Consider the following 16,522-nt stretch of genomic DNA (forward strand, 5'->3'; position numbering starts at 1 on the left):
GGTCACCGTGGCGACGGTCACGTGACCTGGAGGGAAAAGTCCGTGTGCAAATGTTAGAGAAGCAAGTTTTTATTGTCTCAGGGAATCGAGACCAGTGGCGTGCGTGGCTCTGACGGAGCAGGAGGAGCGGTGGACTGATGACGGTGATCGGGCGCCGTGAGGTCACCGGGACGCCGGCTCGCTGCACGCCACCGGCTGAGCTCGCCTCAGAGCGCCTCGTCCTTCTCCGAGTCGGGGGACACCGGCCTGGAGACGGTGAAGATGTCCTGACGTAGTATTTTGGTTTTAGGCGTGGCGGCGGCGGTGGGCGGCGGCCCGGTGGACGGGCGCCGCTTGTCCGACAGCAGCTTGAGGATCTCAGCGACCTGGCTCTCCAGGGCGCCGAGCCGCCCCCCCACGGACCGGATCTCCTCCCGCAGCTCCAGCCGGGTCTCGTGCAGCGCCGCCTGCAGGGCCTGCTCCGGGATGGGACAGAACGGGTGAGGAGGCCCCGCCCCCCCGGGGAGGGGGCTGTGGAGGAGGGGCGTGACCGCCGCCGGCGTGCGCGCCTCCCCCGCCCGGTCGATCCGCAGCTCGCTCTTGGTGATGCCGCTGTCGCAGGAGTCTGTCTTGCGGAGCGGGTTGTTACTGGAGACCCCCCCCTCCTCCACACCTCCACCCCCCCGAGCCTCCTGACCTTTGCCCTCTTGAGACAACATCTCCACAGAAACGGCCTTCAGGTTGTTGTTAAGCCCCTCCCCCCGGGCCTCCACCGGCGCCATGTTGGTCTTCAGGCGCATCCAGCCGGTGGCCCGGGGGGGGGGCGGTCTGGACAGAACCGGGCTGGAGCTGATCCGGACCCGGACGCTCGCTTCCCCCCCCCCGGCGCTGGCGCTGGGCTGCAGCTCCATGATGTCACAGCTGTTCTGTTTGGCGCCCGGTTCCCCGGGGGGGCCGAACGCCAGCGAGCCGTGCGTGGGCGTGGCCTGCGACACCGTCAGCACGCTGCTGCTGGGCGGAGCCCCGTTCTGCATGGCGGCGGGGGGGCGCTGCAGGCTGAGCGGCAGCGAGTGCTGCAGGCTGGAGTGGCCCAGCTGCAGGCTGCGGGGGTGCAGGTGCTGCTCCACCTGCAGCTGCTTCCTCTCGGGGTCCGGCGCCCCCCCGCTGCGGAGCTCCTTCTGCTGCTTGAACTTGTGGAACAGCTTCCTCACCGGGTGGTCCTGGGGGATGGAGAGCTGCACCTCGTGCTTCGCCCGCTGACGCTCCTCCTCCTCCTGCTTCACCTCGCTGATCTTACGGAAGATGATCTGTACGGAGAGAGAGAGAGAGAGAGAGAGAGAGAGAGAGAACCACACGGCTCTTATCACAACACTTTTCATTTCATATGAATTCTATGAATAATAAATCCCTGTGTGGCGCCCCCCCCCCCCGCCCGGCGCTGCACATTCATCACTGCAGATAGAAGAGAAGAAGAGGAAGACATGTCCGTGTGTCCTGACTCTGCAGAGCACGGAGCCGCGTGTTCGATTCCCCATCAGTGCTCCCACACCTCCCTGCCCCCCCCCACACCTCCCTGCCCCCCCCACACCTCCCTCTGCATCACTCAGCCTGGCGCCAGCCGCTCTCCTGGCTCCTCTTACACACTAATTACATTGGGAATGACACAAATCCCTGCCAGGCCGGCAGCCAGCCCCCCCCCCCCCCACTGCTGATTCTAGTTTTATTCTAAAAGTGAAAAACGCTCCCGATAGATGACAACCTGAGCAGGTCGCTCAGTAACAGACGGAATCCAGAGGAGTCTCCGCTCTCACTGTTCATCCATAATCGACCCAACCGACCATTTCCACCTGCTAAGATCCCTCGTTTCATCCATCCACATGTCCTGCTCATCCAACCTCAACCTTCCATCCACATGTCCTGCTCATCCAACCTCAACCTCAACCTCTGCCGAGCCCGAGGAGGAGACGGAGGATTAGCACGTATAAATAAATGAACTATGACATGTTGGGGGAGACTCCCAGTGTGCTGACCATCAGACAAAGGCTCGTAAAACTTGAGGCCTAAACGCGATCCTGAGACCAGCCCTAGAGTTTCCTAGGTGTCGACACCCCAGCCGGCCCTGGGGGGGGGAGATGCTGCAGGCCACTCTGCAAGATCACAAATCAAACCTGAGATGTCCACTGAGGGCGAAGCCCGCCCCTGGTGGCCAAATCCTGACATCTCAATTGGCTGTTGGCCACACTGACCCTTGACCTTGTGCTGAACTCACAGAAATCGCTCTCTTTTACTCCGATGCTGACGTTCCACTAGACCCCCCCCCGGGGTCTTCCTAATTAACCCAGCAATCTAATGGAGGCGATAAGACGTTTATTTTAACTCATTCCAGTATTCTTCTTTTATCTCAGTCGAAGTTTTATTTTGAAAGGACATTTCGCTGTTTTAACTTGAAAAGACCAAACAGGAATCTCACTCGCGAGACGAGTGAGACACGGACTTTACTCTTATTCTTTCTCCACACGATCTACAACGGCTACAAGCAGCCGCACGTTCCTGAAAGGCAGCACGATCTCCGCTGCTACCGAAGAAGTCGAAGCCTCATCCCGCCACGGAGCACGGCGAATCCGCTCCGGTTCAGCCCAGCTGCGGTGCTCACGGGAGCCCGCCTGAGAGACTTCAAGCTATTCACTGAACTTCCGGGATATCCGCGCCAACGCGCATGCACCCCATGAAACCATGGTTACAGTAAGAGAGGCTTATGTTGTCTGGGAAGATGTTAGTTTTAATACGTAGCGTTTTGTTTAATTCTTGAGGGTATTTGCTTGTGGAACCTCCGTGTTTCTTCTTTGTTTTAGCCGTGACGAGCCGGCTACTCCGAGCCGCTACTTCCGGCTTCCGGTCTGACGGCAATGTTTTGTGTTACAGTGAATAGGGCCGCGAGGAAAGCTTCCGGCCGCGCTGTTAACGTCTGTGTGAGTCTGCAGTGATTTTACCGATCAGAACCTCGGCCCACAACGTCCGCCTGAGGGCTGAGGGGTGAACCACTGTTAACTTATCTCTGGCGTATTTTTAAGAGCTTTGTTCTCTCCTCGCATGTTTCTCTCTCTCTCTCTCCATCTGAACCGACCTATACACCCGTTCCGATCTGTATTTAGAATACAGTTCATGTAACATAGTTAAATCTATATTTAGAGGGCCTGAACGCATCTGGCCGCCATTTTGAAGCCAAAACTAAGCTAGAACAAAGAACCCTTTAGTCCTACCTCCTCCTTTGTGTCTCACACGTGGTCTGGCGGCCATTGGAGATTATTCATCTCTAGACCCGCCCTCCATTCTGGTTCTAAATTCATAACGGACCCGCCATTTTGTTTTGTAGTCACAACCATTTTGAGAGTTTTTAGGCCTTGATTCCACAAATCATGATCGGCCGCCATCTTAGATGTGACGTCACGACGTGACTGCGTCATCGCCACGCCCCCTTCTTTTTCTCTCTCTCTCTCTCGCTCTCTCACACACACACACACACACACACACACACACACACCCACACAGACACATTGATAGACACAGACAGATACACACACACAGATACACATAGATGAATACATGTGTTTTCTAAATGGTGATAAGTTGCTGCTGTTGTTATCTTTGAAATATCGGAGTTTGTTAAAATGATGAATCATTAAATAACACTAACTTTATTTCACACACACACACATAGACACATACACACAGAGAGACACTTTGACACAGACACACACACACACAGACAGACATACATAGGTAGACCGCAGGTTACATGTATTTTCTGAATTGTGATAAGTGCTGCTGCTGTGTTTATCTTTGAAATATCGGAGCTTGTTAAAATGATGAATCATTGAATAACACTATAACTTTATTTCACCTTTTTAATAAATGCTTTTGTAATTAAAGTATCTGTAGTCTGTGATTATTTGTGCATATGTGTGTGAATACAGCTGGATTATGATTGCCTGTGCTCGAACTCAGAAGCCTTCATTGTTTATTAAATAATCATTAAAATTAAAATATTGAGATTATTGATTTGACATTTATCATTATGAGACTGATAATTATAGTTTGACTCGTTGGTCCCTGTAACCAGGGTGGTGCCCCTCTACGATAAGTTATGGCCTTATCATTTTTTTAAATTATTTTTAATAAATAATCTTTTATTATTTTAATAATCATATTTCATGATTATTAATAATTAGCCAACGTCAAGTCTACTCCTATTGCACAACAGACAAGTGCAGCGTGGTCTGAGCACAAGTGAAGAGTTGCTGCTGGTGTTTGGCTTCTATTTCTTTCTCTTTCTGAAAAGAACAAGGTGTGGTCTGTGTTTGTGTGTGAGTGATGAAGACGAGCCGATGATGCTGATGTGACGGGATCGAAAACCATGAACCTCATTAACTAACTTCCCTCTTGATTCCCTTCAGCAGCTGCAGCCTCACGTTTCTGTGAGAAGAAGCAGGAGCGAGCTTCTGATCCTCAGACCCTGGATTCCTTCACCGTTCAGCAGTTCTTCATGTTCTCACTCACACACACACACACACTCCTCTGGATCTGTATTGAATTAGTTCTCAGAGATTAAAAGCTGATTAGAATCTCATAGAAAGTCTCACAAACCCCTGAGATTACAAACCTAAGCTGCTAAACTATTATAATGTATGAAGATTGATCCGGACCATTTCCTGCTCAACCACCTGCAGCAAACGACTGTTTTCATTCAGGCCCCCCCCGTCGTCGTCGTGTTCTGCTTCTTCTGTCAAGTGATAAAAGCTTCTCACACTCACTGATTGTCTGTGGGTTACAACAAGGACATCGTGTTCTTTTACCGACAGTGAAATCAAACAAAGCTGGTTAAAAATAGGGAAAGCCGTCTTTTAAGAGGAAGAGCTGAAGCTTCGTTCTCCGGGGAAACGGGAACAGATGCAAACAGATGAGGATCTATCCAATTTACACCTGGAGGGGATATGGGTTCTGGGGCGATGGGATTAAAAGTCTCATATTTGACCAGATGAAGAAAGCAACGTTTCAATGTCTCAATGTCAATGTTCTCTGCAGGTGTTCAGGGACGCACTGTGAACACAACTGTAACGCAATCGTGTTGTGAATCAACGACAACGTCACACATGAGCTGAAGCTGTAGGCAGCGAGCATTCAGGAGACAGTGAAGACAAGAGGCTGTCCTCACGTCAGTCAGGACATCAGTGGACGAAGTGAAGAAGAGACGGACGTAAAGGATGGAGACGCGATTCTAACGCTGTAAGACTTTCATGTACAGAGACAAAAGAATAAGAAGAACTATTCAGACTTGTGGATATAAAATGGTTTTAAATCTAAGTTTTCACGTTCTCTAACATCTCAGATTGAAGCTCGGCCCAGACACTTGAACAGAGAAGCTCTGGTTAACATCTTCCCTCTCTCTTTCTGAAAAATACTTCTCCTGTGCTAAACACTGTAATTTCCTCAGATCCATCACTGTAATGGAATGTAAAGACTTGAGCTGCCAGTCAGAGCTTTTAAGGCGTGTCCAGAAGATGAGTGGGCGTGTCAATAATCGCCCTCAGCTGCAACTCGTCTTCTCTCTCCGGCCTCGTGGCATCGGACCGAATCCCCGACTCCTTCTCTCATTTCTTCTGACCCCATTATTCTGTCCGTCTGTCTGTCCAGACAGCTGGCGCTCACGGTCTGAAGTGGGCCGTCCGCTGTGACCCCCCCCCGCACGCCACGACCGGCCGTTAGGAGTGATGATGCAGAACGGATCCGTCAGCGGCGTCTAGACGTGAGAAGTCGTGAGAGGAGGCGACACAGACGCTGAGCAGCTGTGAGATCAACACACAACCCGCAGCTTCTGGGTGTTTACGATTCATTTAACGACTTTAATTTGTTGTTGGAAGCAAAAACACAATATTGTAGGTGACATTAAAGTGTTAGAGTACAAATGTGTAACTTGTTTATTCATCTCCAGAGAGGAAAGCACTTGAATCTGCTCCTCTTGATTCGTCGAGAGGCTTTTTAAAAACTCAGCTGTGGTTTGTTTACGATATTTTTAACATATTTTCATCAGATTTTCATAATGTCTTTACAAACTTTGTTTTCCAGATTGACCTACATGATGTCAAATGGTGCCAGTATTTAAACAATATTAAAAATGAATAATACCGCTGCCGTGGAGGAGGCGGGGTTTATGACCTTTACTGCAGCTAACCACCAGGGGGCGATACAGATGCTTTGGCTTCACTGGAGCTGTCATGTCGTCCATCTTTGTTTAAATAATGTGGTTTTAACCTTGTCAGGGATAAAGTGTGTTGTGAATTAAGTGTATTTTCATCAGTTACAGATACATCTCTTATTACAACAAACTGAACTCTGGATGTTTTCAGCTCCTCAAAGGATCGGAATCACATTCATTAGATGGTTCATTTAATTAGCTTAATTAAAGTTTAATTAATTAGGTTCTAATTGAATTAACTCGATATTCACACGCGCGTCAATATTTTCATTCCATGTTTTTTAATTACCTGTGATTAACGAACACAAGAGAAAACCAGTCGTCCTCCTGGTGGAGAGTTGAAGGGTTTAAAAATCCAACTGGGACCTGAGCTGGTTTATTTAGAAAAATTTAATAGGTATTTATCTGTTTTACTACGTGTATTTATTTATTTCTTTATTCATCTATTCCTTCATCTACTTCTGTATTTCTGTCTCCAGATGTTAATGGTTTACAGTGGGGACAGTGGGAGCAGCTACAAAGACTCGGTGAAACACTTTCAGAAGTCGAACATGTTTTTCTGTCTCGTAAATTATCAACAAGAGCATTTATTAAATTTACTTCCTTGAGGCAGAACATCAGGATGAGAGAAGGTGATTATTCTGAAAGGAGGAACATGTATTCTGCTCTTCTCTCTCTCCGCTGCCGGCAGCTGGAGCTCGAAACATCGTGGCTTCAGAAATCTCTTCTTTGTGCGTCTCGGAAATTCAAAGTGTTTTTCACCGACAGTTCAAACACAAACCGGATTTCAGCGTCGACAAAACGAGAACACAACAAATCCAACATTATGTTTACGAGACTGGTTAAATATTCAGAACGGAGCGAGAGTGTTGGGGTTTATAGAGAACAGGGGGGGGGCGCGGGTTGGGCTGAGTAATGTCTCCATTTTAGTCATGATATTCTGGCTGGAGGGGGGGGGGGATGAAGGAGGAAACATTACAAGCTGCAGATCTCACTGAGGAGGAAATACTCAGTGAGATTAAATGCAGCCCAGACGGTTTGTTAGATACAGATGTGCATCCTGCTGTTTATATATATATATATATATATATATATATGTACAGTACAGTGTTCTGTCCTCTAATGGGATGCACTGCATGGTTCTGTGTTTGCCTGTTTAATGCTGACACTGCAGATACTGAACTCTGCTAATGAGGCAAAGCGATTCACGGAGGTGGAGAACAGGTAACAAGAGGTGGAGAGGGAGGGAAGGTAAAAGGAAATGTATTCAAAGTGAATGGAGAGAGGAAGGAGGAGGGAGGAGAAACAAGGAGAAGAGAAGAATAACAAGAGGAACAAGAGATCGTAGGTGAAGGTGAAAGTCGTCCCGAGGAAAGAGGAGGAAAACGTCAAAGGAGGAGAAATAAACGAGGTGAAAGAAAGAGAAGAAAACTACGTCCAGTATTTTACAGTCAGGCTTAACATGACCACAACAACATGTGTGACTCCTCCGGCCTGTAGGTGGCGCTGAGGAGGAGCATGACACATTTTACCAGTTGGATACAAACTCGCATTTCGTGCGTAAATGTGTTAATTTTGTTATTTTATCGCATTTATACGTCATTTAAAATCATCTAAAAACACGAGCATAATAAATTGCTGGATGTCTCTGAGCTGCATCGGAGCAGGAAACAGATTTCCGCCTCCTCATATCAAATGTGACCCATAAGCAATTTGCTGCAAAGCATTGTGGGTCATGATGACCTCCTCTCTCTGTGCACACTGGTTATTCAGCTGATGTCATTCTCCTCCATCGCTCTCACTGAACCAGGAGGAATCTGTCTCCCTCCTCTTCTTCCTCAGCTGATGGTTTGTTGTTCGCCGGCCGCTCGCCACTCGCCACTCGCCAGGCGCTCTCTCTCTCTCCTCTCGCTCGTTCATCACTGTAATCGTCCGGCAGGAAGCGGCCGGGTGCAGGAATGACGGAGGAGCCCATTAGAGAGGAGCGTGACCTGTTTGTGTAGCGGGTCACATTCAGATGAACCACAGGAAACAGAACTCGGTTTATAATCCTCATTCAGACCAGACGAGTAGATCCAAGATCAAAACATGTAGTTTAACCTGAGTTTAAAAGTGTAGTTTGAACTTTGAACCTGAACTTTTTAGTTCTTGAACAAGGATAAACATTAGGAAAATGAAATATGAAATATGAAATATGATCGTCTCTAGTTCCACAACAGCTGAGGAACTGAAGTTTCATTTGTTTGTTATACTTCAACTGGTCTCGTCCCATAAGAGAGACCAGAGACCAGATACAAGAGACCAGATACAAGAGACCAGAGACCAGAGACCAGAGACCAGAGACCAGAGACCAGAGACCAGAGACCAGAGACCAGAGACAAGAGACCAGAGACCAGACCGGAGACCGGAGACCGGAGACCGGAGAGCGGAGAGCGGAGACCAGAGACCAGAGACCAGAGACCAGAGACCAGAGACCAGAGACCAGAGACCAGAGACCAGAGACCAGAGACCAGAGACCGGAGACCGGAGACCGGAGACCAGAGACAAGAGACCAGAGACCGGAGACCGGAGTCCGGAGTCCGGAGTCCGGAGACCGGAGACCGGAGACCGGAGTCCGGAGTCCGGAGTCCGGAGTCCGGAGACCGGAGACCGGAGACCAGAGACCAGACACAAGAGACCAGAGACCAGACCAGAGACCAGACCAGAGACCAGAGACCAGAGACCAGAGACCAGAGACCAGAGACCAGAGACCAGAGACAAGAGACCAGAGACCAGAGACCAGACCAGAGACCAGAGACCAGAGACCAGAGACCAGAGACCAGAGACCAGAGACCAGAGACCAGAGACCAGAGACCAGAGACCAGAGACCAGAGACAAGAGACCAGAGACCAGACCGGAGACCGGAGACCGGAGACCGGAGAGCGGAGAGCGGAGACCAGAGACCAGAGACCAGAGACCAGAGACCAGAGACCAGAGACCAGAGACCAGAGACCAGAGACCAGAGACCAGAGACCAGAGACCAGAGACCAGAGACCAGAGACCGGAGACCGGAGACCGGAGACCAGAGACAAGAGACCGGAGACCGGAGACCGGAGTCCGGAGTCCGGAGTCCGGAGACCGGAGACCGGAGACCGGAGTCCGGAGTCCGGAGTCCGGAGTCCGGAGACCGGAGACCGGAGACCAGAGACCAGACACAAGAGACCAGAGACCAGACCAGAGACCAGACCAGAGACCAGAGACCAGAGACCAGAGACCAGAGACCAGAGACCAGAGACCAGAGACCAGAGACCAGAGACCAGAGACCAGAGACCAGAGACCAGAGACCAGAGACCAGAGACCAGAGACCAGAGACCAGACCGGAGACCGGAGACCGGAGACCGGAGACCGGAGACCGGAGACCGGAGAGCGGAGAGCGGAGAGCGGAGACCAGAGACCAGAGACCAGACACCAGAGACCAGAGACCAGAGACCAGAGACCAGAGACCAGAGACCAGAGACCAGAGACCAGAGACCAGAGACCAGAGACCAGAGACCAGAGACCAGACCGGAGACCGGAGACCAGAGACCAGAGACCAGAGACCAGAGACCAGAGACCAGAGACCAGAGACCAGAGACCAGAGACCAGAGACCAGAGACCAGAGACCAGAGACCAGAGACCAGAGACCAGAGACCAGAGACAAGAGACCAGAGACCAGAGACCAGACCAGAGACCGGAGACCGGAGACCGGAGACCGGAGACCGGAGACCGGAGACCGGAGACCGGAGACCGGAGACCGGAGACCGGAGACCGGAGACCGGAGACCAGAGTCCAGAGACCAGAGACCAGTGACCAGAGCCCAGAGACCAGAGACCAGAGACCAGTGACCAGAGACCAGAGACCAGTGACCAGAGACCAGAGACCAGAGTCCAGAGACCAGAGACCAGAGACCAGAGACCAGAGACCAGAGACCAGAGACCAGAGACCAGAGACCAGAGACCAGAGACCAGAGACCAGAGACCAGAGACCAGAGACCAGAGACCAGAGACCAGAGACCAGAGACCAGAGACAAGAGACCAGAGACCAGAGACCAGAGACAAGAGACCAGAGACAAGAGACCGGAGACCGGGGACCGGAGACCAGAGACCAGAGACCAGAGACCGGAGACCGGAGACCGGAGTCCGGAGACCGGAGACCAGAGACCAGATCAGAGACCAGAGACCGGAGACCGGAGACCGGAGACCGGAGACCGGAGACCAGAGACCAGAGACCAGAGACCAGGGACCAGAGACCAGAGACCGGAGACCGGAGACCGGAGACCGGAGACCGGAGACCGGAGACCAGAGTCCAGAGACCAGAGACCAGTGACCAGAGCCCAGAGCCCAGAGACCAGAGACCAGAGACCAGTGACCAGAGACCAGAGACCAGTGACCAGAGACCAGAGACCAGAGTCCAGAGACCAGAGACCAGAGACCAGAGACCAGAGACCAGAGACCAGAGACCAGAGACCAGAGACCAGAGACCAGAGACCAGAGACCAGAGACCAGAGACCAGAGACCAGAGACCAGAGACCAGAGACCAGAGACAAGAGACCAGAGACAAGAGACCGGAGACCGGGGACCGGAGACCAGAGACCAGAGACCAGAGACCGGAGACCGGAGACCGGAGTCCGGAGACCGGAGACCAGAGACCAGATCAGAGACCAGAGACCGGAGACCGGAGACCGGAGACCGGAGACCAGAGACCAGAGACCAGAGACCAGGGACCACAGACCAGAGACCAGAGTCCAGAGCCAGGAAACTGGTTCCTTCCTTTCTTAAACAGATGCGTTTCCCCTCCAGTTAACGAAATTAGAGGTTGCTGCAATGCATGCTGGGAGATAACATTCCTCGTCATAGTGCTGTAATGAAGGCCAGGTGTGTGTGTGTGTCTGTGTGTGTGTGTGTGTGTTCTTGTTGTTCCTCTGTGACTCATTACCAGGACGATGAGAATCACAAACTGCTAATCCACCTGACTCTGCAGCGGCTCTGATGCAGGAGGAGTTTATGTAATTACCAGCAGGGCGGCTGCAGGAAGTGGGAGGCGGCTCAGCACGCCGCCACACGGCCACACATCTCGCCTGCAGCTGCCGACCGGCCGGCCGCCAAACACACGCAATTATGCAAAGTACTCCTGGTAATGAAACATGAGCTGACAGCGGCGGAGGCGTTTCAGAGGAAGACGTGAAGCAGCAGAACCAGAAGGTTCCACACGGGTTCCACACGGGTTCCACACGGGTTCCACACGGGTTCCACACGGGTTCCACACGGGTTCCACATGCAAATTTAAAAATCAATAAACAAGCCGAGAAATCTGAGCATCATGATCGTCTGTCTGTCTCACAAACCGCTCATCCTATCAGCTTCATACCTGGCATGTGTGTGTTTAATAGGGCAGGGAAGTACAGTGTGTATTTAAGTGATATTTGTACACATTATACTTTTAATATTGGTAAAAACTGAATTGTTGTTCGGTGGTCGTGAATTGAGTCAAACCTCGGGAGGAAGAAACAGCCAGATGGTTTCAAAAAGACGTGCTGATCTCCAGCAAGGCAACAACAGAACAGCTCTTATCTTCATCGTGTATCTTCATGTAAATCTGTTGCTAAAGTTTATTATTATTATTAATATAACGACACAAACCTGAGACCAAATCAAATCAAATCATCTAGTTTTCATTTTTGTTAAACCATTTGTGAGATTGAAGAAATGGGATTTCTCTAATTCATTTTATTCCTTTTACTTCATTTGACTAAACTGCATGGTTCACTCGACTCGTTACCCTAACCAAAGAACACTTCAGCGCCACATTAGCAGACTTCCCATGATGCATTGTGTCGGTTACCACCCTCCAGAGAACCGTTGTTTGTGTCGTTAGAAGAAAAACAGACAAGATGTAAACAGGCTGCGTCTCCGACACATGTTGAGATCAGTCACGCTCGGGTCTCCCACACGGAGGCTGAGCAGCAGCAGGTGATTCAGATCCCCCCCCCCCCCACACACACACACACACACGTCACAGTGTTCCCCAGAGACCCCCCCACCCCCGCCCCCCCACCCTGCAGGAGTCACCATGACAGGTGGAAGTGGAGTAATAACCTCCGGAGCCGGCGTGGGAAGTTTAATCCTGGAGCCTGAGTGTGTGTGTCTGTGTGTGTGTGTGTGTGTGTGTGAGCATGCACATGATATGTGTGTGGGTGCACTCAATCCTGCACTTGATTAAATTCTTTTTGTTGAGTTGCAGTTCTTTGTTGCACACACACACACAGACACACAGACACACACACACACCAGCAGTCACAGAGATGGATAGACGCAGGATTGGCTCTCACAACAATAGCTGGAGTGAAGAGAAAGATCCAAACTGGACCACAGGCTCCGGTGTGTGTGTGTGTGTGTGTGTGTGTGTGTGTGTGGGTGTGTGTGTGTGAGTGTGTGTGTGTGTTGAATCTGACTATTGACAACGATCCAGCCTCATAGAGAAAATGAAATAACGATAATAGTGGGCGAGGGAAAGCTGCGGTGAGGGAGGAACGTTGCAGAAGAAGGAGCTCCCATCACAGAGCTTCTATAAATAGAAACAACGAGAGAGAGAGAGAGAGAGAGAGAGAGAGAGAGAGAGAGAGAGAGAGAGAGAGAGAGAGAGAGAGAGAGAGAGAGAGAGAGAGAGAGAGAGATATTTCAATTTAAAAGAGACTCTGTGGTTTGAGGTATAAACACCGTGTCAGAGCTAATCACTGATTATTAAAATGAGGGTTGAGACTCTAACACCAGGAACACGTGACACACACAGAAACCAACACACACAGTCCAGTACACACACTCCAGTACACACACACATACAGTGTGTAGGTCTGTAGTTATTAACATCAATAAATAGTCACACGTTAAATAAACTATTTATCCAGAGAATCAATATATTAATACCAGTATTTCAATCTTGTGTGTCACATCAGAATTCACTCTTCATACGTGTAACTGTTGAACACGTCACATAAATTAAACTGAGGTTCTATGAATCAACTAAAAAAAATACATAAAAATATGTAAAAATATGTAAAACACCTGCATGTAAACAGACAGAGGAAGCTACAGTGAAACATGACGCAGATGAAGCAGCAGCGCAGGACGACTTCCAGCCTTCGAATGGATAAAGTCGTAAATCGATAATTTGCTAAAGAATATCACGATGTATAATAACCAAGATATTATACATTTTGACAAACTGCTGCTGTAACTGTGAAATATTAAAAAATAAGAAGGAGCCAAGAAGGAAACGGGAGAAAGACCTGATTCATCAAATCTGACGATCGATCGACGAATCTCCTCATCAACTAATTGTTTTGGCACATGAAGCGAGAGGGAATGTGCAAAGACACACACACACACACTCACACTCACACACACACACACACACTCACACACACACACAGACACACACACACACAGACACACACACGGCCCTTAACTGCTGCAGCCTCAGAAAAACCAACATGTGGACTTTACTGTGTCCACTCCTGTTCAGAGCCTGTTAGTGTTTCTCATTTCCTGCTACGAGTCCGGAGAGAGACCTTCGTCTTCCTCTCCCCTCGTCTTCCTCTACCCTCGTCTTCCTCTACCCTCGTCTTCCTCTACCTTCGTCTTCCTCTCCCCTCGTCTTCCTCTCCACTCGTCTTCCTCTACCCTCGTCTTCCTCTACCCTCGTCTTCCTCTACCTTCGTCTTCCTCTACCTTCGTCTTCCTCTACCCTCGTCTTCCTCCACCCTCGTCTTCCTCTACCCTCGTCTTCCTCTACCCTCGTCTTCCTCTCCCCTCGTCTTCCTCTTCCCTCGTCTTCCTCTACCCTCGTCTTCCTCTACCCTCGTCTTCCTCTACCTTCGTCTTCCTCTACCTTCGTCTTCCTCTCCCCTCGTCTTCCTCTACCCTCGTCTTCCTCTACCTTCGTCTTCCTCTACCTTCGTCTTCCTCTCCCCTCGTCTTCCTCTACCCTCGTCTTCCTCTCCCCTCGTCTTCCTCTCCCCTCGTCTTCCTCTACCTTCGTCTTCCTCTACCCTCGTCTTCCTCTACCCTCGTCTTCCTCTACCCTCGTCTTCCTCTGCCCTCGTCTTCCTCTGCCCTCTTCTTCCTCTCCTCTCGTCTTCCTCTACCCTCGTCTTCCTCTACCTTCGTCTTCCTCTACCCTCGTCTTCCTCTACCCTCGTCTTCCTCTACCCTCGTCTTCCTCTACTTGTCTTCCTCTACCCTCGTCTTCCTCTACCTTCGTCTTCCTCTCCCCTCGTCTTCCTCTACCTTCGTCTTCCTCTACCTTCGTCTTCCTCTCCCCTCGTCTTCCTCTACCCTCGTCTTCCTCTACCTTCGTCTTTCTCTACCTTCGTCTTCCTCTCCCCTCGTCTTCCTCTACCCTCGTCCTTCTCTACCTTCGTCTTCCTCTCCCTTCGTCTTCCTCTCCCCTCGTCTTCCTCTACCCTCGTCTTTCTCTACCTTCGTCTTCCTCTACCTTCGTCTTCCTCTACCCTCATCTTCCTCTACCCTCGTCTTCCTCTACCCTCGTCTTCCTCTACCTTCGTCTTCCTCTACCCTCGTCTTCCTCTACCTTCGTCTTCCTCTACCTTCGTCTTCCTCTGCCCTCGTCTTCCTCTCCCCTCGTCTTCCTCTACCTTCGTCTTCCTCTACCCTCGTCCTTCTCTACCTTCGTCTTCCTCTCCCCTCGTCTTCCTCTCCCCTCGTCTTCCTCTCCCCTCGTCTTCCTCTCCCCTCGTCTTCCTCTTCCCTCGTCTTCCTCTCCCCTTGTCTTCCTCTACCCTCGTCTTCTTCTCCCCTCCTCTTCCTCTACCTTTGTCTTCCTCTCCCCTCGTCTTCCTCTCCCCTCGTCTTCCTCTACCCTCGTCTTCTTCTCCCCCCGTCTTCCTCTACCTTCGTCTTCCTCTACCTTCGTCTTCCTCTACCCTCGTCTTCCTCTACCCTCTTCTTCCTCTACCCTCGTCTTCCTCTACCTTCGTCTTCCTCTCCCCTCGTCTTCCTCTTCCCTCATCTTCCTCTTCCCTCATCTTCCTCTCCCCTCGTCTTCCTCTCCCCTCGTCTTCCTCTCCCCTCGTCTTCCTCTACCCTCGTCTTCTTCTCCCCCCGTCTTCCTCTACCTTCGTCTTCCTCTACCTTCGTCTTCCTCTACCCTCGTCTTCCTCTACCCTCTTCTTCCTCTACCCTCGTCTTCCTCTACCTTCGTCTTCCTCTCCCCTCGTCTTCCTCTTCCCTCATCTTCCTCTTCCCTCATCTTCCTCTCCCCTCGTCTTCCTCTCCCCTCGTCTTCCTCTCCCCTCGTCTTCCTCTCCCCTCGTCTTCCTCTCCCCTCGTCTTCTTCTACCCTCGTCTTCCTCTCCCCTCGTCTTCCTCTACCCTCGTCTTCCTCTACCCTCGTCTTCCTCTACCCTCGTCTTCCTCTCCCCTCGTCTTCCTCTACCCTCGTCTTCCTCTACCCTCGTCTTCCTCTACCCTCGTCTTCCTCTACCCTCGTCTTCCTCTGCCCTCGTCTTCCTCTACCTTTGTCTTCCTCTACCCTCGTCTTCCTCTACCCTCGTCTTCCTCTGCCCTCGTCTTCCTCTACCTTTGTCTTCCTCTACCCTCGTCTTCCTCTACCTTCGTTTTCCTCTACCCTCATCTTCCTCTCCCCTTGTCTTCCTCTTCCCTCATCTTCCTCTCCACTCGTCTTCCTCTACCTTCGTCTTCCTCTACCTTCGTCTTCCTCTACCCTCGTCTTCCTCTACCCTCGTCTTCCTCTTCCCTCGTCTTCCTCTCCCCTCGTCTTCCTCTACCCTCGTCTTCCTCTCCCCTCGTCTTCCTCCACCCTCGTCTTCCTCTACCCTCGTCCTTCTCTACCTTCGTCTTCCTCTCCCTTCGTCTTCCTCTCCCCTCGTCTTCCTCTACCCTCGTCTTCCTCTACCCTCATCTTCCTCTCCCCTCGTCTTCCTCTCCCCTCGTCTTCCTCTCCCCTCGTCTTCCTCTCCCCTCGTCTTCCTCCACCCTCGTCTTCCTCTACACACGAGGAGGGACCAGGCCATTTTTATTCTCTCTCTTTACTTCAGCTATTCATTATTTACCAGGGGGGGGGGAAATGAGACTGTGAGCATGGATGACTTGCTCTCCTCTCTGCTGCGCCTCCTCCCTGATGCTCCTGCCGACTCCCTGTGGTCGACACCAACCTCGCTCACACACAGTCACACACACACACACACACACACACACACACACAGTCACACAAAGCTGCTGCTCTACAGTCACA

At 50.9% G+C, this 16,522-nt stretch overlaps 1 protein-coding gene across 1 annotated transcript in view; it reads right to left on the bottom strand.

The window, feature by feature from the left end:
* Positions 1-206: 206 nt before the first annotated feature.
* Positions 207-16,522, bottom strand: part of kcnh5b (potassium voltage-gated channel, subfamily H (eag-related), member 5b) — a 102,093-nt gene continuing 85,777 nt past the window's right edge. Inside the window, exon 13 of the mRNA XM_061082835.1 lies at positions 207-1,286. Within this exon, the coding sequence (XP_060938818.1) occupies positions 207-1,286 (1,080 nt within the window). The remainder of the gene's footprint in view (positions 1,287-16,522) is intronic.

This window comes from Limanda limanda, chromosome 12 (genome assembly GCF_963576545.1).
Source record: "Limanda limanda chromosome 12, fLimLim1.1, whole genome shotgun sequence".
Taxonomy (NCBI): Eukaryota; Metazoa; Chordata; class Actinopteri; order Pleuronectiformes; family Pleuronectidae; genus Limanda; species Limanda limanda.